Below are 22,338 nucleotides of genomic sequence, written 5' to 3' on the forward strand. Positions count from 1 at the left end.
TCTTCCCCCCACGCGCGCGCCAGCCGCTCCAGCTCATTTATGTTCTCTCAGCTGATTTATGCTGTGTGTGATGCACAGGCCAGGAGTAATTCATCAGCCCGGGCTGCATGGGTTTAGGGCCACCTTCCCTAACCCTTGGGAGGCAGCTGCCTTAATAGCCTTCAACACCTTCAGACACAATAAATAAATAGATTAAAAAATAATAATTTTGTCTTATAAAAGTGTTCATTTGTGTTCTCTGATAAAAATAATAAAGCAGAAGAAAAAAAACGGAAAAAATAATAAAAAAATCGTAGCTGACATAATTTGGCCGCAATAGGGCAGGGAAGTCTGGCAAAATTGAGGTGTTGACAGAGTAAGCGTCCTGTGGCGGTCTGCTCCACCTGCGCTGACAGGCGGGAGTTGCCACAAAGATATTATTACCTAATTATTTCAATGTGTCTGATTTATATTTTTTTTTTTTTTTTTCAATAATATTATTCAATAGTATTCACTTAATTGTATTCACCTAGGTGTGCTTGCACAGGTTGAGCTCTGCTCTTTCGGTCCGTCTCTCGACTGTCAATCGATCAACTGTTACTACTTATTTACCCCCCCCAACACACAAACACACACCCAGGAAGCAACTCGTAACAGCTGTCTAACTCCCAGGTACCTATTTACTGCTAGGTAACAGGGACATCAGGGGTGAAAGAAACTGCCCATTTTGTTTTTGCCATCACTGGGGATCAAACCCCGGACCCTAGGATTATGAGTCCAGAGTGCTGTCTAATCAGCTATCAGGCCTCCCTTCCACTCAGGCCCCCTGATAGTGTGTAGTGTGATATATTTATATAATAAAATGTGTGAACCAACTGTACAACTAAGCTGGTGTGGTGTCCAAACAACATAGTGGCCACAAAAAACTGCATGACAAGTGACACAGCAGCTAGCATATGACACCACCGCCCTCACTAAAAGGACTCCTCCCAACATACTCCTTTTACTGTTACTGTATTACACTATATACACACATGTTATATATAGGTATCTACATATGTGTTTACCATAGCAAACCATTAAGCGGGTATGATGAGTCCAGACAATAACAGGTGACCACACACAGTCAGCAGACTATTTATTTATTTATTTACAATATTTATTTATTTATTTATTTATTTATTTATATACAAGAAGGTACATTGGGTTTTTGAGGATACATTGTGGTGGATAATTGATTAATATAAGTCCACGTATGGATGTCAACCAATAAACTAACACTTAACATAGAAAAGACCTACAGTACTACATCTTATTTGGAAGCAAATCAACAAATGCAATTCAGCTTCAGATAGACAATGTTACATCAGTAATAAAAATGATGGGAAGTTTCTTGGCCTATTCCTAGACAAGAGACTCAACCTCAGCACCCACATACAACACATAACTAAGAAAGTTTCTAAAAAAGTTGGTATACTCTCCAAAATCAGATATTATGTACCTAACTCTGCTCTCATCTCACTATATTATGCACTAATCTATCCCTATCTCGATTATGGTATCTGTGCATGGGATTCAACCACTGCAAACCACCTCAGGTTCATCATCACCCAGCAAAAATCTGCTATCAAAATAATAACAAACTCTGCTTTCAGTGCTTTCAGACAACACTCAGCCCCCTTTTTAAATCCCTAAACATGCTAAACATAAACTCACTCTACACATTCTCTTGTGTCAGTTACATTTACAAAACCGTTGGTGCAGCTTTTGTGCCGGTGCCTCCTCTGGTGCTGTCTTCCTCATGTCGGCTTCTTGCATTTCTTTTCTTTTTTCTCATAGGGGTGCTGGTCCCTTTGCAGGTCGCCTGTAAGAGGGGTGCTGGAGGGGGAGGGAGTCTTGCTCTGTTTGCCCACACTTGGTTCCGCGTTTAATGGGCAGTTCAGGTCGTGTTCTCTGGCCTGTGGTGCTGTTGGGTGGCTGCTCCTCCTCTGGGGGGGGGGGGGTTCGCAGTTGTTGGCAGGGTGGGCTTCTTTCTCTTCGCTCTATTGGGTCTTCTTGTTCCAATCCCGCTCCAATACTGTGCAGGTCTTCGGTTCATTCTGGTTTTGTCCTGTCTGTACCGCTGGCTTCCTTCTTGATGACTATGTCCCATTTCCGGCTTCTTTTGGGGCCGGGTTGTTGGATGGTGTGTCTGGCTCTTCGGGTCACGTCTTGGCGTGTCCTGCTTCCTCTGGGGTTCAGGGCCTGGTTCGTTTTTGTGATGAGGCAGCTTGCTTCTTATCTTCATTGCCTTTCTTTTGGCCTACTTTTGGTACCTCGCATTTCTGCGACTTACCCGGTTCGTGGTGGACCGTATACATTTGCTTGGTATTCGGGTGTTGGTCCATCTCGACAGCTGGTTGGTGTGGGCTCCCAGCTAGGTTTGTCTGTTCTGGTTCCTTCGGGGTCCTCCCTTCCGTCTCTCTCGCGATTGCTGTATTCAGCCTCTGGGGGGCCTTGCATCGGTTGCTGCATAGCCAGCTCCCACTTCAGGTTTTTCGGGGTTCAGTGCCTTGGCACCTTCCCGAGCCCTCGCTCGATGTGTTCACGGATGCCTTGTCTTTCGACTGGGGCTTTATGACCAGTGTTCACCAGTCCATCCTTCTGCCGGTCTCACAGCACAGGGCAGGGGTTCGTTAATTTTCATAAATTTCTGTAGAGGAAAACATAAATTAACAAAAGCCATTGTCTAAGGTTTATGCAAAATTTGTTCCTGATTCTACAAATTGTTCACAGCTAACATTGCTATCGTGAGGTCCTACATATCATCCTCTACCACGACAATGGAGAGAACAACAGCGGTTGCATTAACATCAGCTGCACAAGGCCTTGGCTTTATCATTGGTCCAGGTGAGCAATTTCTAGTAGAGTTAATATATAGTAATAGCTACCTAGTGTTAATAACAGGATAACTTAGTTATCCTGTTATTAACACTAAGTTATTAAGTTAATAACTTAGTTTCTATTGTCTACTTGCCCTCTGCAGTGTAATAATAATACTGTAATAATGATATATTTAAAAATAACAGATGACCGTAATTTCATTGATTTCACAGTAACTATTTGTATTTTTTTATGAAACACTAATCTTGAACAGCATTTCAGGCATATTTAAGATTATGGTGAGGTTTTAATTTGGAAATTTATTATGGGTTGATATGCATGTATAGTTTTCTAGTTATTTAATTGTAATGAATATACATTGCATTATTTTAGATTCTGTAGCTTTAGTGGTAAATGTTATAATAGTATATTTATAGAATTTAATACTAACAATTTAATAAGAAACATGATTTTATTAGGAAGAATTATTTAAGATTTATGATACTTGGTGTAGTAGAAGTAATAGCGTTTCTCCCTCTCAGCTACTTGCTCTCTGGAAGTGCAGTACAGTGTTCACTTGCAACCTTCAACTTTATATTTAGTAATCAGTGTCATTTTCCTTAGTTATCTTTGATGAGAGTTGTATTCCATACCAGTGATTTAATGATCACTTGGTTCAGTTATGTGAAGATACATAATTCAGTTCAACAAGTCTTGACAACTTTAATCACAGTTATATTATGTACAGTATTTTGCTCGATAATGTTCAAGACTTGTTGGCTTAAACTGTTATTTGTTGTTTGTTGTTCAGTAAGAATATGCCCTTCCTTCTGTATGCCATTGTTTTACTAATATATTTATCATTTAATACCTCATTTCCAATATGCTATAAAGGAGCCCTGTGGCATTGAAATTTAGCCATTGTGTTATGTACACATGCAGCACTTCAGCTTGGACTCGCCGTTCTGTATTCAAAGGCTTCTTTTAATGATGAAATCTTGGAGAAAACTTCATCTGTTATACACAGCAAAACAGGTAGCATGTTTTGCCCCCCCCCCCTTTTTTTATTTTTTGTTTTGCACGATCCTGCGCAAGTGTTTCAGTTTATGCCTCGGGTATGCTGTGTTAGTGCTACCATGCACTTATAATTTGTAGTACTGATTACTACATTTTTGTATCTTGCATGTACATTATAATATTTGTCATGCTCAGCTATGTATGTATATTTATTTGTTGTTATATTTATTTTTATATTTTATATTTTTTATATTTATATATACAGGTGTGTGTGTGTGTGTGTATATATATAAATAAAATGTACCTAGTAGCCAGAATGCAGTACTTGGCCTACTATGCAAGGACTGATTTGCCTAATAAGCCAAGTTTTCCAGAAATATATTTTTCAATTTTTTTTTCTTATGAAATAATAAAGCTATCCATTTCATTATGTATGAGTTAATTTTTATAAAATTGAGTTAAAAGTAAAGTAGATATATGACCGAACCTAACCAACCCTACCTAACCTAACCTAAACTAACACAACTAAGTCAATAATTTATATTCTTAATATAATATAATAATAATAATTCAAATAAACTAATTGGCAACAATTTATTGAAAATAAAGAAAATCACTTGGCCTATTAGGCAAATTGGGCCTAGTAGGCCGAGAAATGCGTTCTGGCTACTAGGTACGACATATAAAAAAAAATATATACTGTATATATATATATATGTGTATGTAATGTATGTATGTATATGTGAGACAGTGTCAGACCATGGAGGAAAATTGAAACAGGAATTTCCTTAAGTACTTTCGTATATTAATAGATCTTCAGAAGGAGTCACTCCTTCTGAAGATGGATTAATATACGAAATTCCTGTTTCAATTTTCCTCCATGGTCTGACACTGTCACATTTTTAATCACGTGTTTATTTTTGTGATATACACACACATATATATATGTAAATGTTCGTTTGTACAGTCGCTAATCTCTGAAAGTACTTCACCGATTGCTTTGAAATTTTCACACAACGTTCCATTCGCATCCGAGCAGGTTTTTGTATACATATTATATAGATGTCATGTCTGTGATGTGATAAAACATGATCTCTTTGAAAAGCTGTGTTTTTCATGTGTTTTTCATGTGAGGAAAAACTTCAAAACCTCTTTACCGACTGGTTTGAAATTTTAACACAGCGTTGAATTCGAATAAGCGCGTGTTTTTATATACCTACTATATACATACCTCACCTGTGACAGGATTTTTTTTTTTTTTTTAAACTGCCATCTGTTGGACATAGGAGCAACACACGCTGTAATCTCTTAAAGTTCCTCACCGATTGCTTTGAAATTTTGACACAATGTTCCATTCGAAGACACTGGTGTTTTTATACACCTATTATATAGATGCCACACCTGCAACAGGTAAAAACATGCTTTTTTTGAAAAACGGCGCCATCTGTTGCACACAATAGCAACACACGCCATACTAAATATGTTACGATTCCATTTCATTGTTTCCGATTGCATTGATAAATGGAATTTCCATAGATTTCAAGGAAATCTAAATTTCCTCGAAATGACGAGGGGCCGGTGAGTTTGAAGCACAAGGTAGGAAACTATGAGGATGAAATGACATGCTTTTTGGTTTTTACTTTTGAACAGGGCATAGGTTAGACAATTTATTTAATTCATTAGAGAGTGAGTTCCATAGACTGGGTTCTTTTATTTGCATGTAGTGTTTGCACAGATTTACTCAAGAGCCACTAACCCTAGTGGCCTCGAAGAGGACAGAAAGCCGGCGGCTTGTTAAAGGTCCCCCATTGCCTTGATAATCTTTTCCAGGTATTCAGCACAGTTTTGGCAGTTACGGTTTCAGTGGGTAGGCGGTTCCATGGGTTAATAACCCTGTAGGTGAAAAGCATCTCCTGTTCTCAGTCCTACATTGTGGCTTGTTGAGCTTGAAACCGTTGCTCCTTGTTTGTGTTACATCTGACCTGAAGAAAATATCGGGATCAACATCATCTAACTCATTCAGTATTTTAAAAGTTTCAATGAGATCCACCCTGTCATCCCTGGTTTGCAGTGTTGTTAGCCCTGTGTCCTTCAAGCGTTCCTGATATGGGAGATGACTTATCTCTGGAAGGACCTTTGTTGCCCGGTGTTGCACCTTGTCCAGAGCAGCTATATGTCCTTCTGAAAATGAGGTCTACATGTTTGGGTGTAGTAATCTAAGTGTAAAATTTTGATTTTATACACCAGGGATTTATACATTTGAACCATTTCCTTCTTTTCCTTATAGTCAAAAGTATGCTTGATTATCCCAAGAGTTTGGTTAGCTTTTCAGACTGTTGCATTTAGTTTGACTCCGGGGATATCAAAGAGATAGTTTATTTCTGGTATGGTGCTCATGTGTTCTATTACATCTATCAAGGAAGAGTTTCAGATCAAGATTAGCATTTAAGAACAAGGTTTTGTATATGTAAATAGCACATGAGAATGTGTGGCGTGAGTGTATGTTTAGGGATTTAAACAGAGGGGCTGTGTGTTGTCTGAAGACAGAGTTTTTATAGTTCTGATAGCATAGTTTTACTGGGTGATGATGGGCTTAAGGTAATTTGCAGTGGTTGAACCCCATGCACAGATAGCGTATGTAAGATAGGGATAGATTAGTGCGTAGTTTAATGAGAGGAGAGCAGAGTGAAGAACACTCACGTCTTAAGTATGTGTACTGCATACACATCCTGTGGGTGCTAGTTCATGGGCACTGCAAACTCATCCTGTGGGTGCTAGTTCATGTGCACTGCATACTTATCCTGTTAGTGCTAGTTCATGTGCACTGCATACTCATCCTGTGGGTGCTAGTTCATGTGCACCGCATACTCATCCTGTGGGTGCTAGTTCATGGGCACTGCATACTCATCCTGTGGGTGCTAGTTCATGTGCATTGCATACTCATCCTGTGGGTGCTAGTTCATGTGCACCGCATACTCATCCTGTGGGTGCTAGTTCATGGGCACTGCATACTCATCCTGTGGGTGCTAGTTCATGTGCATTGCATACTCATCCTGATGAAGAAATATGAGTGAATTTTGTTACATGTTAATTGGGTATTTCTTAATGTCTTTTAAATTGGTTGAGAGAAGTAAAGCATTTAATTGCATTGGGAGGGGGGGGGGGGACATTGCACAATTTAGGACCCTTTATTTATGCGGCATTTCTGCTTTGGTTGAGAAGTGCTCTTGGAATAATATATAGATATTTGTTTCTTGTGTGGTATCCATGAGTTCTGTTACAGACCTCTATGAAGCATTTGAGGTCAGGATTATTACTGCACTTCAAAGTTATATAAATATAGATTACACCTGTGTATATGTAGCCCCTTTATATTTAATATTTATATTCAAAGATTTAAGAAAGGGTGCCGAGTGCTGTATGAGATTGGCCTTTGTTCATTTCAGATAGTAGTTGTAGCATTTGTTCATTCCAGCAATCCAGACTGCATTAGCTGTAGCCTTTGCCCACAACACTGCCAACTACAGTAATTCTACACTCTCCGGAGAAGGTACAGCTGAGCAAGTAGCGACAGATGGAGTACATATTGAGCTGAACATGTACTCGGCAACTGGTTGGATTGGGGTGTTTCTTGGAATTACAAACTTCTTTCTTTTCTTCCCTTGTGTGTATCAGGTAAGTTTAATTTAGAATATCATTTATTATAATATTAATATTGTATTGAAACCACATGAAAATTTATAAAATCACTTACCTCACAGATAAAAAAATATCTGAAAAGTTATTTAATAAAGGAAATTAAGTACGCATTGATTTTTGAATGAGGAAGTCAAAACTTAAGGTTACATTAATTGTATATACAGTGGTACTATACTGCACATTATGATTATCCAGTTTCCCTTTCTCATGGAGTGAGGAACAGTGGTTGTAAATAGAGCATTTATATTTACTCCTTAACCACAGTTCTTTCAGAATCATTGGCCTGATTCTTGGAACTAAGGGTACTTTCTGGGGGGGAACCCCACTGGCTCCCCAGAGCTATCCAGGCTGTATGGCTATGTATATCTGTCTGGCAATCAGTCATTGCATGGAGTTTTTGCCCTACCGGGGACCACCAGCCAGAACCTGGCTCCCTCTAGAGAGGCACGAGGAGCAATGGCTTATAGAGATCCCCCCTGTGGTTGGGAGCATTCTGTGTCTGTCATCGACCAGGACAGGCACCCAGAAAGGTAGGCGCCCCAAAACAAAATCCTATTCTGGTAAAAGAAACGGCCTGTCTCGTTTCCTTCCCCTTTCCACGGAATGGACAGTCGACGCCGAACCCTTCCGTTGGCTGTACCAGACGTTCGGGACTCCGGATGTGGATCTCTTCGCGTCAGCATGATCGAGGCGTATTCTGGTCTACGTGGCGCCCTTCCCCGACTGCGAGGCCTTCGGGGTCGACGCCTTCAGGCAGGACTGGGCGAGGTGGGGTTACCTGAATCTCTTTCCCCCGGTTTCGCTGTTGCTCCAGGTCCTGGCATGTTTAGAGACTTACCAGGGTCGAGTTGTCCTTCTGGCTCCTTGGTGGCTGACCCAGCCTTGGTTTCAGGCGCTGCTTGCTCGGTGTCCAAACCCGAGGGTCTTCCCGCTGCTCCACCTCTTTCAGCGGATCGGTTTAGCCCGCTATGAGACTAGTTCGGTCTTCTCCTCGAGTCTTCGCGTCTGGAGTTTTTGACTCGGGTTTATTTATCATCACTTGTATGGTGCGCAGATGGCTTTGTTGTTGGTCTCCTACCTGCGTGCTTCGTCTCCGCGGCAGCATGAAGTTTCCCGGCGGTCCTTCCGGTTCTTCCTATCACTGCATAGGTGTTCTTCGGTCTCTGATAGGGTTGTTCTGTCCTTTCTCTCTTGGTTGTTCCAGGACCGTCATCTTATGCCCAATACTGTCGCCTCGTATCGTGCGGCACTGGCGGAGCCGCTTCAGCTTGCTTTCGGTGTTGATGTTATTTCTGCCCCGTTCCACAAGCTGTCTCGGGCGTTGTTTCACCTCCAGCCTGCTCATGCGCCTGCTGAGCCATCCTGGTCCTTGGACCGGGCGTTGTCGTGTCTCTCTTCTCCTCAGTTTGTTGTGGCCTCTTCCGTTCGGGATTGTTTTTCTAAAGCTCTTTTCCTGTTGCATTGGCTTCTGGGGGTCAGGTAGGGGAGCATCATGCTCTCCTCTGGCGCAGGGGTTTCTGCTCCTTTCTGTTTCTGCTTCGGTCCTGGTGGTCATTTTGTTCAGTTGCAGCCATCTCCTCCTTTTCTGGCGAAGAATGAAACGACTGCTTTTCAGAGGGGGGCTTGGGTTGTTGATGCTTGGTTGGTCAGGCCGGGGGTGCATCATGTGTTGTGTCCGGTTGCAGCTCTCCGCCGTTATTTGCTCGCCACGGCTTCGGTGGCCGGGGATGCGTATTGGGTTGACCCGGTTTCCCTTCTTCCCTTTTCCCGGGCTCGGGTCTCTCAGGTTGTCAGCGGGGTTATTAAGTCTAGCCAGCCTGCGGTTTATCCCCGTGCCCACGACGTGCGTAAGTTTGCTGCTTTGGCTGCCGTCTTTAGTAACATGTCTTGGGTTGATATTCAGGCACAGGATTTTTGGAGGTCAAACAGGGTCCTGGCTGCTCGCTACCTGGTGAATGTTCCGGGGCCAGGTAGGGCCTGCATTGCCTTGGGTCGGCAGATGCAGCCAGCTGTCTCGACTTCATGTTGAGTTGTGAGGACGTACCGCCTCCCGGGTAAGTCCCTCTTTTTCCGTCTGTGGGTAGTTAGCTCCGGGGAGCAGACAATGCTCCCCCCAGTAAACCAGCATTGAATGTAACTCACCCATTTTCTGGATGAGTCCCGGAGGCTCCCCGGCATCCCTCCCTCCAAAAACACCGGTCGGCGGTGTTTTTCGTGCTATTCGACATCCAGCCTAAGAACTGAAGGATGGGTCGCCGATGGATGGGTCTGGGGCTCCCCCTTCCCCCTCCCGTAGAGGGGTGGGGGGGTTTGTGCAGCGACATGATGGCGTCATGCTAGTTTGCTAATTTTCGTTTGGGGAGTTCTGTCCACCTGTTCGGCTTTCGGTTGCAATACTTTTACCAGAATAGGGGTTTGTTTTGGGGCGCCTACCTTTCTGGGTGCCTGTCCCGGTTGATGGCAGACATAGAATGCTCCCAACCACAGGGGGGGGGGGGTCTCTATAGGCCATTGTTCCTCGTGCCTCTCTAGAGGGGGCCAGGTTCTGGCTTGTGGTCCCCAGGTAGGCAAGAACTCCATGCATTGACTGATGCCAGACAGATATACATATCCATACAGCCTGGATAGCTCCAGGAAGCCTCCGGGACTCGTCCAGAAAATGGCGTTTCATTACATTCAATGCTGGGTTTTTTTTATATAAAGAAAAATAATAGTTTGGATTTAGTTTGTTTTGAAACACGAATAGGTTGAGGATACATTGGCTCAAAAGAGATATCTGACTTTAAAGTGGGATTTGCATTGTACTTGCTTTTTTATATATATACACATATATAATCTTTAGTTTCAAGTACTGTACTAAACAATCAAACTAATTTAAAACAATTATTTACTACTTTTATACATTTACAGGAACACCCAATTGCAGCCAGAGAGGCAATGCTTCAGAAGAGACTTTCTAGGGATGTCAGCAAAAAATTCCCAAAGCCAGATTATGTTTGTTTGATTGGAGTCCTTTTTTCATTTTTCATTTTCCTCTTTATTTATGTGCTACTTGAAACTATAATTGTGCCTATGTGTATTGACCTATATGCTTGGTCAGATGAAAAAGCTATAACAATTGTAGGAATTGGTCTTAGTTTAGCAGGAGCAATGTCAATAGTTATGTATGCACTAACTAGTGTTTTGACGAGACGATTTGATGAACGTAAGGTTTTTATATTTTTAGGTTTGGTGCCAATGACGATAGCCATGTTAATTCATTTTCCAATGGGAAATACATATCCTAAAATCAGAAATTGTACAATTGAATCATTGCCTAATGAAGGATTTGATAACCCTTCAACTGTGGTTCCAGATCTTTTATCATTAACAACTTTATCAGAACACATTAGTACAACAGAAAAACAACCTTTAAGACTATCTGGAGAAGGATTGAAGTAGGAAAGATTTGACAACTTCAGCACCATCATCAGAAAAAATCAATATTTATAAAGAGGTGGACCTTTCAACATCCATATCAGGAAATATCAGCACTGCTAATGAAACAGAAACCTTAGCATTTCTGGAAAGGACAAGCATTGGTGATGAAGTAACAACTCCAGCGATGAGCACTACAGGGGATGAAATGAAGCTTTTGTCAAGAAGAAAAAGGTATATAACTAGAGAGGCAACATGCAGTGATCTGGGGTGTCCATCAGAGCAGGAGTGGTGCTACTACACTCCTATTATTGAAATGCCCCAGCTGGCTGTAGGTGCTTTTATAGCAGTAATTGGTTACCCAGTAGCCTTTTCATTGTCTAGTTCACTTTTTTCTAAAATTTTAGGTCCCAAACCTCAGGGAGTTTGGATGGGAATTCTTACTAGTACGGGCAGCCTGTCTCGGGTCGTTGGTCCAATATGTGTATCGTACTTGTATACAGCACTGGGCACCAGATGGACATTCGGTGTACTTGTTTTACTAATGGGCGTTACAATTGTTGAAATATGCTGCTTATATCAGAGACTGATACCCATGAAATTAGTTCGTGCAAAACCATAACAACAAAGGCCATTCAAATGTTGCAAAACTACAACATTTAATACTTATGTGATTATCTCGTTAAAGTTATAGGTGGAAGCGTTATACACATATCTTGTTTAATAATAATATTTTATTTAAAGATATACAAAAGATCAGATTACAATGGTCACTAGTAGGTACAGTGTTTGTATATTTTGAGGTACCGTAATACTGTATATGAGAGAAGCTGATAATATATGAATAGTTAACAAAAATTTGCAAAATTGTATATTGTACAGTTTTTAAGGTGCTATTTAACCCTTCGGCTGCACGTCATATCATATGATGGGATACCAAAATATGCTCAGACTATGCATCACATCATATGAAGAAGTAGGGAACTGCCTGAAATTTAGAAGTCTTACACATACATGGGGCTTACAGTTGCTACCATAGGCCTTCAGTAACACTCCCCTGTTTTGATCAAATAATTCTGAGTCCCTCACTTTCCTTCTAGGGCCTTAGTAAAAAAATGAGGACCATATCTGGCAACATCATCCAGTGTACTCGCCTAATTGTGCTTGCGGGGGTTGAGCTTTGGCTCTTTGGTCCCGCCTCTCAACTGTCAATCAACTGAGTGTGTGAACTTGCAAGGCGGCACACTCGGAGCCACTCAACTTTTATCAATAGCATATGAGGGATTATTATATATGTCAGGCAAAATGGGTGCCATGTCCAAATACTGTATAGGATTTAGGCTTTATATATATATATACTGTATATTATTATTATTATTATTATTATTATTATTATTATTATTATTATAAATAAGTACATGGTGTGCATATATTTATACACATATCTGTACATACCTATATTTTAAAAGTTATACCTAATGAACCCCATATTTGACACATCAGTACAACTTGTTAGAACCAAAAAAACTATATAAATAAAGTGAGAAACAAAGTAAATAAATCAGCAAAGTTATTCCTGTGTGGCACCTCACCTCATTTCTACTTAAACAAAAAACCCAACTTCTCCGGCCTGCTGTGGTAAAACCATAAGAGATACTTTTTTTACTTTTTTTTTTTTTTTTTTCTTCCTGGATGCTAATTATCAATGTCAGAAGAACAAATAATTTTTTCAGAACTAATTTTTTTTATGCGCACCCGAGTGTTGCATGCTAAAATCGCTTGAGCAGCTGAAGGGTTAATAATGAAAGGAACAGACTATTACTATTTTAGATTGTGTAGCTTTAGAGAAGTATAATAACAGTAATGACCAAAGATTCATGCTTACCGTGCAGACATTTGGACCTGTGCCTGAAAAGTGTATCTTACTCGCATTTGGTCGTGGAAATACACAATGAATTCAATCTTTGATCTTTGTACCACTCTTAGATGATATTTTTGTTGGCTGCATGAGCCTGGTTACTGGTGATGTTAGGCAACTTGTTTTACAAGAAATACAGTAGGTTTATATTGAATTAAACAAAACATGAATCTTCTTTTAATAAAACCCTTAAAATTCCAAGTTAATGGAATACACTGAAGGAGGAATACTGCTGAAGGGTCGGTAGGTATGTGATCAAGAGGAAAAATATAGATTACACTTGTGTACTGTACTTGGCAGGATAGACAAAGTAATTATAACAATTGTTTGTTAGTACTGGGATTTGTATTTTTAAATACTATTAGTGTAATTTTTGTGTTTGTTATATTTTAAAATTTCAATTACAAAATATAGATGAAGCCTAGCCAGAATGCTCACATGTACACCATGCATAATATAGTGTCTCAGTGGGCTGAACATACACACTATGTAACAACATTGAGTGCACTCTAAAATATGAAATGCTTTGAACTTAAAAAGTGTGGTGCATTGATTAAAACTACATAAGTAGTAAACTGACCTGTGAAAGTACATAAGGAGTAAATTGACCTGTACTTAACACTTTAGCATTCCACTCTAAAATGTGTCATTCAAACTTTGAAAGTAAACGTAAAATGCATCATCTCAAAATTCCCCCCCAAAAAGTCACTTAATTTAAGCTACCTTTTTACTTTTTATTTTGTGAGCACTGCAGGAATAGTCTATCAGGGGACCATCTAGAGATCATCTCCAACTACCTATCACATCACTCAATACAATAATTGCTCTGCTTGTGAATAATTTCACTATGCTTTGCAAATTACCTCCAGAAAAGGATGAAAATTATTTTTCTCTTTACAGTAATATTGATCAAAAATGTGTGCTCATTACCAATTATTTTTAATTAAGGAATATTAAAGACTTGAGGAATGTTGACATTTTTATAAGCATTTATAACAATTTAGCACAGTCACCCGCAATCTTATATCAATGCACCAATCACTTGGACTGGACGATAGTGACGGTCTCGCTTCATGCAGGTCGGCGTTCAATCCTTGACCGTCCAAGTGGTTGGGCACCATTCCTTCCCCCCATCCCATCCTAAATCCTTATTCTGACCCCTTCCAAGTGCTATAAAGAAGTAATGGCTTGATGCATTCCCCTGATAATTAAAAAAATATATTGATACACATTTTGTTTTGCATTTATACTCAAGTACATTCATCTGTGAACATTTTGACACCAAGTATATAGAGGTACTGTAACCCAAAAGCCGAGAAAATGTAATGAGTAAAGATATTCGGCGTCACTGAGTGGGACCTTGAGATGGGCAGAACATTTACAGCAGGGAGTTCTTAACCTGGGGTCCATGGACCCCCAAGGTATCCATGGATGTTTGCTTTAGTCATACTTTGCACATGTCATAAACTGTATGAGGCAATAAATTTTAAATAAAATAAAGAATATTCATTGTATGTAAAGTTGTTACTGTACATGAATATGTGCATATTTTTAGGGAGAGGGGTCAATAGCTTTCACCCGATTTTCAAAGGAGGTCAGTTATTCAAAAATAGGTTAAGAACCACTGGTTTAAAGTCAGATAGGTGCTGATGGGTCGGGACATCAAAGTGCTAAGATGCAGAAGAAGACCAAAGTGGCATAAGTGTACTCAATAGTCCAGTGCCTTAATACTAGATACCTTTTAATTCCAAATGGATGCACATACTATGTCTTTCATATACTGTTCAAAGACCTGTTCTTTCATGTTATCTGTTATATACAGTACTGTACCATACAGGTACTGTATTTGCACATTTTGTTTTAAATTGTGTGTGTAAAATAGAAAAACCCTTAATGTGTGTACTGGAAATGAGAGAGTAGTGTTAAAAAGAAGCATAAACATACATCCAACCATGTAGTCACCTTTATTCTGACCAGCTTGGAACTGAACAGTTGAAAAGTAGATTTAAGTTTTTTCAGGCATGTCCTCCCACTCCCACTAAATATTCATTTTATATCTGAAAATACATGACAATATAGGTTATAATAAATTCAGTACTATAAACTAAAGACTCAAAACATTATACAGGTCCACATTAGCACAAATAATAATATACTGTATTTCATGTATTGTAAAAGTAATGTATAGTGGTACACATTAACGTGGTGTGCCTGAACATGTGATCTTGAAACGCTACAGAGGTTAGTAAGATGGTGTTCATTGAGAAGTGTGGTGGAAGTTGAGGGTCCTGGGTTACACAGAGAAGGAACACGAAGCTTTAATTTGAGTTTTCTTGGCCACTGTCTCAAATGTCTGTGAATATTAATTGTTTGAAGTTTTATCCTTTAATTTTTGGAAATCTTTATAGATGTTATTCAAATTTACAATACTGAATACTTACTGAAGTCAGTTCTTTTCTCTATGATCTTTAAAATTGCCTTGACATCCATTTCTTGCATGCTTTCTTTGAATTTGGTTCTTCTCATTCTCCTCCACTGACTCCTCTGTCCTATGAATTACTTGTGCAATATGTTGTTATATCAATTATCTCAGGATCAGTATAATGTATCTGTTTCTCAAGATAGTCTGTGATTATTTTTGTTCAGAGTTCTGAGGACATTATTCCCTTAGCATAGCCAAGAGGTTTTTGTCTTATTAGTGTCTCCAATTTCCTTTGCACTAAAACCTTTTAAAGTCGGCAAGGCGGTGGTTGTTGTCATGAGGATTAAGTCTATCTGCTGGTCAAATTTTGTTTCAGCCTTGCTTTTAAATTTCATACACTCACTCCACACATTCTCTTGTGCTATTGATACTTAACAAAACCTTATTCTTGAGTTCTAATCTGGTTTTGAAACTACCTATATGTAATATTCTATATGTAATAGAACCCATGAGCGTCACACCAAGAATAAATGTCTTCTTGATATTCCCAGAGTCAAGATAAATATGCACAAATGCTCTATGCAAAGAAAATGACCCAATTCAATATATGTAACTCACTTCCTGATGAATTAAAAAAAAATTGTCCAGCCTATATTTTATTTCAGAGTTGAAGAAAGATACCTATTTTGAACTTCATGGTAGCCCACCCTGTGCTGCTAACACTCACAGTATCTTGTACTGTACTACCCACTTTCTTACTAAAGATGTGCAACTTCATCAGTATGATTTATTCTATCAATATTTAATGGGGTAGTTATTATGTGAATGTAAATTCTGTTAGTATACCCATCATTACATTTATTAGTTAGGACCTGCCCAAAATGCTATGAGTGTTAATGGCTTTGCAAGTATGTACCACTTAATTACCAATGTATGTACTTTCACAACTCAATGTACTTTGTATACAAATAAATAAATTAACATAAGTAGATTGTTTGACCATGTTCCATGCATGTGCAGTCTTCTATACAACTGACCTAATGTGAAGATATTTATGAATTCCTCAATGTTACCCTTCTGTAACAAATGGAGTTTCAAAATTTCTTAGATTGGTGTTTTGGATCAAGGAAGTTGAGGGCAAGTATGTCATTAACATATTGCCTTTGATTTGTTCAGTGTCATGTGGATGTGATGTGCTGTTATCAAGAAACAAGACCACTTTGGTGCTTGCAATTAAGCAAAGACTCTTAAAGTGATCTCTCACTTCTGGTACAATGAAATAAAATGCTTGACATCCATGCACTAGACTCAGCCTGCATGATATTTTCTAATTTGAGAAGATACTCCTCTGCACCTTCTACATCAGGTGACTGTTTCTTCCTGTGTTCAGTACAGTATTCTGATGCAGATGAGTCACAATAATGTGGCTGATGATATGATTATTACAGACTTAATCATTACTTGGCTTAATTACAGACCAATATCAAATCTACCTGTCAGCTGAGTGGATAGCGCTTCGGATTTGTAGTCCTGAGGTTCCGGGTTCGATTCCCGGTGGAGGTAGAGACAAATGGGCAAAATGTTTCTTTCACCCTGATACCTCTGTTACCTAGCAGTAAATACGTACCTGGGAGTTAAGACAGCTGCTACGGGCTGCTTCCTGAGGGTGTGTAACAAAAAAGGAGGTCTGGTCGAGGACCGGGCCGCGGGGACGCTAAGCCCCAAAATCATCAAATCAAATTAAATCAAATGTTTATTCAGGTAAAAGTACATACATAGAAGATTAGTTACAAACATAATGTTGGATTTATAGATAGAGGTAGTACATACAATACCTAAAGCCACTAGTATGCATAGCGTTTCGGGCAAGGTGAGGTGGGGAAAAAACACTTAGACTAAAACTGATTAGTAATTGAGCTTAAAGTATAAATTGCGTTGAAAGAAAAAAGTAAAAGGTAAAAAGGGGATCATGGTAGAAAATAGCCAATATACAAGTTGGTCAACAAACAGCATTGTTTAAAAATAGTAAGACATGGGTTGACATTTTAGGGGTAAGGTAGGTTACATGGAGTTAATTAGGCAGTACGTAGTTTTCATCTTAAACTGGTTGAGAGAGGTGCAACCTTTGACAGCCTCTCCGATCTGCTGGCCTCTCTAATCTGCCGGCCTCTCCGATCTGCCGGCCTCTCTAATCTGCCGGCCTCTCCGATCTGCTGGCCTCTCTAATCTGCCGGCCTCTCCGATCTGCCGGCCTCTCTAATCTGCCGGCCTCTCCGATCTGCTGGCCTCTCTAATCTGCCGGCCTCTCCGATCTGCCGGCCTCTCTAATCTGCCGGCCTCTCCGATCTGCTGGCCTCTCTAATCTGCTGGCCTCTCCGATCTGCTGGCCTCTCTAATCTGCCGGCCTCTCCGATCTGCCGGACTCTCCTTCGAGCCCTCCTCCTTTTTCATGACACCATATTAGGTGGTACCCTCCGCTCTGTTCCTCTCTCTACGTCCCGAGGCACGTGGAAGTTCGTTCCCTGGTAGAATGCAGACTGTGCTTGGGCTATCTTGTATCTGCTGTAAGCGTGCAGCCTGGAAGAAACACCGACGCCGCCAGATGGCAGCTTCTTTTGTTTCGGAAGGCGAGTGCGGTGACCCGTAGGGCCATCCATTCGACTAAACGTGAGAGTTGGAAATCTTGTCTCCACTATTACGACTGACACTCCTCTGCCCCAGATCTGGAAGAAAATCCGTAAGATAGCGGGTAAGTTTGTTCCAGATGTCTCGACAGTCCTTCACATCCGTGGTTCTCTTGTGTTGGATCCAGTGTCAGTCGCGACTGAACTGGGTTCCTACTTTTCGACTATTAGCTCCGGTTCTCATCTTCCTCCATCTTTCCTTACTCGTAAGTCCCATCTTGAGTCTTGTCCCTTAGATTTTCGCACACATCTTCAGCTTCCCTATAATGATCCTTTCTCTCTCTCAGAACTCTAGTCTGCCGAGACCCTTTGCGGTTCTACGGCAGCGGGCTCAGATGACATTCGTTGTGAGATGCTTCGTCATTTCCCTCCATGCACGTTTCAGTATTTACTGACTCTGTATAACCGTATCTGGGAGTCGTCGTCAGTCTTTGTGGACTGGTTTGAGGCGGTTGTTCTTCCTATTTGGAAATCAGGTTCTCTAGGGTTATGGGGTGTGTCACAGTGAGATGGTGTGTAGCTGGAGCTCAGATTGTCCTGATACTGAAAATGGAAGCTGTAGTGAGTGAACTGGTGCTAGTGAGGAAGCTATGTGCAACTCTGAGGGCAGAGGTGGATTCCCTGCGGGAGGAGCTACGACAGATGAAGGAGCGAAGACAGACAAAACACCGTCAAAAAGAAGGAAATGAGGAGAGCAGCAATAGAAAGTCGTCGTCCTGGAATGTCGTAAAGGACAGGGATCTTAAGAAAACTTTGACAAAGCCGCCTACAGATATTCTAAGGACTTCAAACTCATCCGCCGTGTTGGAGGACGAGTGCTCTGGGAAGCCTGCAGTTTGCTCGAAAGGGAAGGCAACAAAGGTAGCGCAGGTAACTCAAGGTGTTCAGAAAGTAAAGGAAGTACCTAAGCGAATTTTGGTTGTGGCAGAGTCCCAGGTGAGGTATTTGGATAGAACATTTTGTGACGGAGATAGGGGGAACAAGTTAGGGGTATGCTATCCGGGGGATTGGTGACATTGTTAACAACATGAATGATTGTTGGAAGCACGTGGTCACACATGTGGTGACCTCATTCATCGACTGCATATTGCCAGCACTCAACTCAGCTGGAGTTGTCAACACTGCGTGCAGATGGGCATCTTCATCCAAGTGTGACTTCACTCCTACAGCCAGACCATCTCGAGCAGCAGCGCTGCACACACACACACTATAGCTAGTATGTGGCCCAGTAGAGAATATATAAGTTTTATAATAAAGAAGAAAAAGCCACAGGCGTTTGTACTTCGTTCCTTCCCGCTACCAAGAAAGCTAGAACCACAACCAAAACAGCTGTAATTACTGTTGGCAGCTTAAGTGGGATTCACCTGATGTACTCCAGCTCCTGGCCCAGCTATCTGGTACAACCACAACAGCTGCAACACAGCATCCAGCAACAAAACAGCTCGCCGTGTGACATCAGCGTGTCGTGAGTGACATCACTACTCACTGCCTGTGCCTGGGTCTAACCTAGCGTGCCTGCCCTGCTTGCCAGCCTCGCGCCTTGTGTCCAGCTTCCCTGCCTGCCTCACTAAGAGCTAGGCGCGCTCCAGGCTGACTCACCGTGATTCACCGTGCCTCATCGCCTCGCCCGGCCTGACGCCTCCCAACGCCGTCTCCTGACGTCTCCTGCCGCCACCTGACGCCGACGACACCACAGTACGACGCCGGACCTGCGACGACCTGATCATCTGTACCTCGTTGAATGGATTGCAGCCCCAGCGCCCTTCAGCTCTAGTTAAGTACCCATTGTTATTTGTGTAGTAAGAGTTAAACCGTAGACTATTATGGGCACGATATAAACTTTGTGGACTTATGGACAACCGATATCGCCCTAGATCACTTAGGCCTCGCTTGCATAGTTGCCCCTACAGTCTCCGGTCTTGCTCACAGTCTGAGAGTGACTTAGTGTTAGCCCCAGTGAACTACATGAGAATACTCGCTTTCCATCATCTCACGGTATCTTAGATTCTGTTTCCTCTTCAACCAGCAGGTACTCAGTACCAAACATGGTTCACCTCCTAAATGGGTACTCAGTACCAAACATGGTTCACCTCCTAAATGCAGCGGGTCCTAACTCGAGCACCATTACAGTTCTTACCCAGTCTGTTGACATACACCCATTTAGTGGAAGGGATCCAGCCCTCTTGGAATCTTGATTCTCTAGTGTAGAAGCTAGATTACAGGGCAAGGGTACTGCTGTAGTACATGCACTCTCTCATACGACAAATCGAAATCAGTTAGCGATCTCACCTGAGCATCTTAGTCCCACTGACTTCCCAGACGCCCAAGCTCAGTTGCTGACAATCCTCAACAAACATCTCACTGTTGTTGCACTGACAGGAGAACAACTTGGACTGACACACCTCATCACAAAATTCCTCTTGAATCAGGTACTCGACCAATTTATGTACTCACATACAGATTGCCTCATTCTCAACGAGCTGTTGCAGACCGACTTATTAACGAGATGCTACACGGAGGCGTTATTGAAGAAAGTACCTCTCCATGGAATGCTCCATTGATCTTAGTACCCAAGAAGGATGGCTCTTGGCGTCCCGTCGCTGATTTCAGAAAACTTAACCAAGTGACGATACCTGATAGGTTTCCACTTCCCATGCTCACTGACTTATTGCAGAACATAGGCCAGAATAGTTTTTTCTACTCCTAATCTATTGCAAGGTTTTTGGCAAATACCGCTTGATCCAGAAAGCCGAGAACTGACAGCGTTTTCAGTCCCTAACGGTCATTACCAGTACACCCGAATGCCTTTTGGCTTACGCAGCAGCCCTATTACCTTCCTAAGGCTTACCTTGAGGTTACCTTGAGGTGCTTCCGGGGCTTAGCGTCCCCGCGGCCCGGTCGTCGACCAGGCCTCCTGGTTGCTGGACTGATCAACCAGGCTGTTGGACGCGGCTGCTCGCAGCCTGACGTATGAGTCACAGCCTGGTTGATCAGGTATCCTTTGGAGTTGCTTATCCAGTTCTCTCTTGAACACTGTGAGGGGATTGCCAGTTATATAATACCCACTGTCCTATGCTTACAAAACAAGTCACAACCAAAAGGCTTAACAATCCCTGGCTTACAAAGGGAATACTTAAATCTATTAATAAAAAACATGACCTTGAGAAGAAGTATAGGTTAGGAATTGTCTCCAAAGAATTCTCAAAGAATTACTCATTATTGCTGTCTAAGATAATTAGACGAGCCAAAACTAAATACTACGAAGATAAATTTACCCAAATAAAGAGCAACATTAAACAAACTTGGAGAACAATTTCTCAAATATTGGGATCAAAGAAGTCTTTAAATAACAAACCGACTCTCCTGTCTAATAACGATGGTCAGCTTTCAGCCTCTGATTCTGCTACTGAGTTCAATAGGTTCTTCTCTTCCATTGGTTCATCCCTTGCAAATGATATTCCATCTTCCAGTACAGACATTAATGACTATCTTTCAGGTAACTATCCACAGTCTCTGTACCTAAAGCCTATTAATTCCACTGACGTCAATGAGATAATCCTTTCCCTTAAAACCAAGTCTGGTGCCCTTGAGGAGATACCAACTTTAATTTACAAAAAAGCCTCCAGATCTTTAGCCCCTGCTATTGCTTTGCTCTTCAACAAGTCACTTGAACTCCAAACCTTCCCAGATATTCTAAAAAAAGCGAGAGTAACGCCTGTCCACAAATGTGGTAATCTCACAGATGTTAACAACTACAGACCTATATCTATCCTGCCAAACTTGTCAAAATTTTTTGAAAAACTAATCTATAAGCAGCTTTACTCATATCTAGCCAAACTCAATATACTTAGCCCTTGCCAATATGGCTTCAGACCCAAAAAAAGCACTAACGATGCACTTATTAGTATGCTTAACTCGATTCATACAGCTCTTGATAAAAATGAGTTCTCTGTTGGGTTGTTTGTGGACCTGCGTAAAGCTTTTGACACTGTCAACCACCAAAACCTTCTTCTTAAATTACATCATTATGGAGTCAGAGGACACTCCCTACAATACCTCAAATCCTACCTTACTGACAGGCTCCAATATGTTTCTGTGAATAATACAATTTCTCCCACCCTACCCATCAACATTGGTGTTCCCCAGGGCAGCATACTTGGCCCTCTCCTCTTTCTCATCTACATTAATGACCTTCCAAATGCCTCCCAACACCTCAAACCAATTCTATTTGCTGACGACACAACCTTCATTTACTCCAGTCCTGATCCCCTTGCTCTAAATGCCACAGTAAATACTGAGCTAAATAAAGTCCATCTGTGGCTAACTGCCAACAAACTCAC

At 41.2% G+C, this 22,338-nt stretch overlaps 1 protein-coding gene across 1 annotated transcript in view; it reads left to right on the forward strand.

Annotated features, from left to right (window-relative positions):
- The window catches only part of LOC123768426 (major facilitator superfamily domain-containing protein 8), a 36,610-nt gene extending 20,310 nt beyond the window's left edge, over positions 1-16,300 (forward strand). Inside the window, 4 exon segments of the mRNA XM_045758950.2 lie at positions 2,755-2,868; positions 7,334-7,533; positions 10,468-10,985; positions 10,987-16,300. Coding sequence (XP_045614906.2) covers positions 2,755-2,868; positions 7,334-7,533; positions 10,468-10,985; positions 10,987-11,596 — 1,442 coding nt within the window. The 3' untranslated portion in view covers positions 11,597-16,300.
- The last annotated feature ends 6,038 nt before the right edge of the window (positions 16,301-22,338 follow it).

The sequence above is a fragment of the Procambarus clarkii genome, chromosome 86 (assembly GCF_040958095.1).
Source record: "Procambarus clarkii isolate CNS0578487 chromosome 86, FALCON_Pclarkii_2.0, whole genome shotgun sequence".
NCBI lineage: Eukaryota > Metazoa > Arthropoda > Malacostraca > Decapoda > Cambaridae > Procambarus > Procambarus clarkii.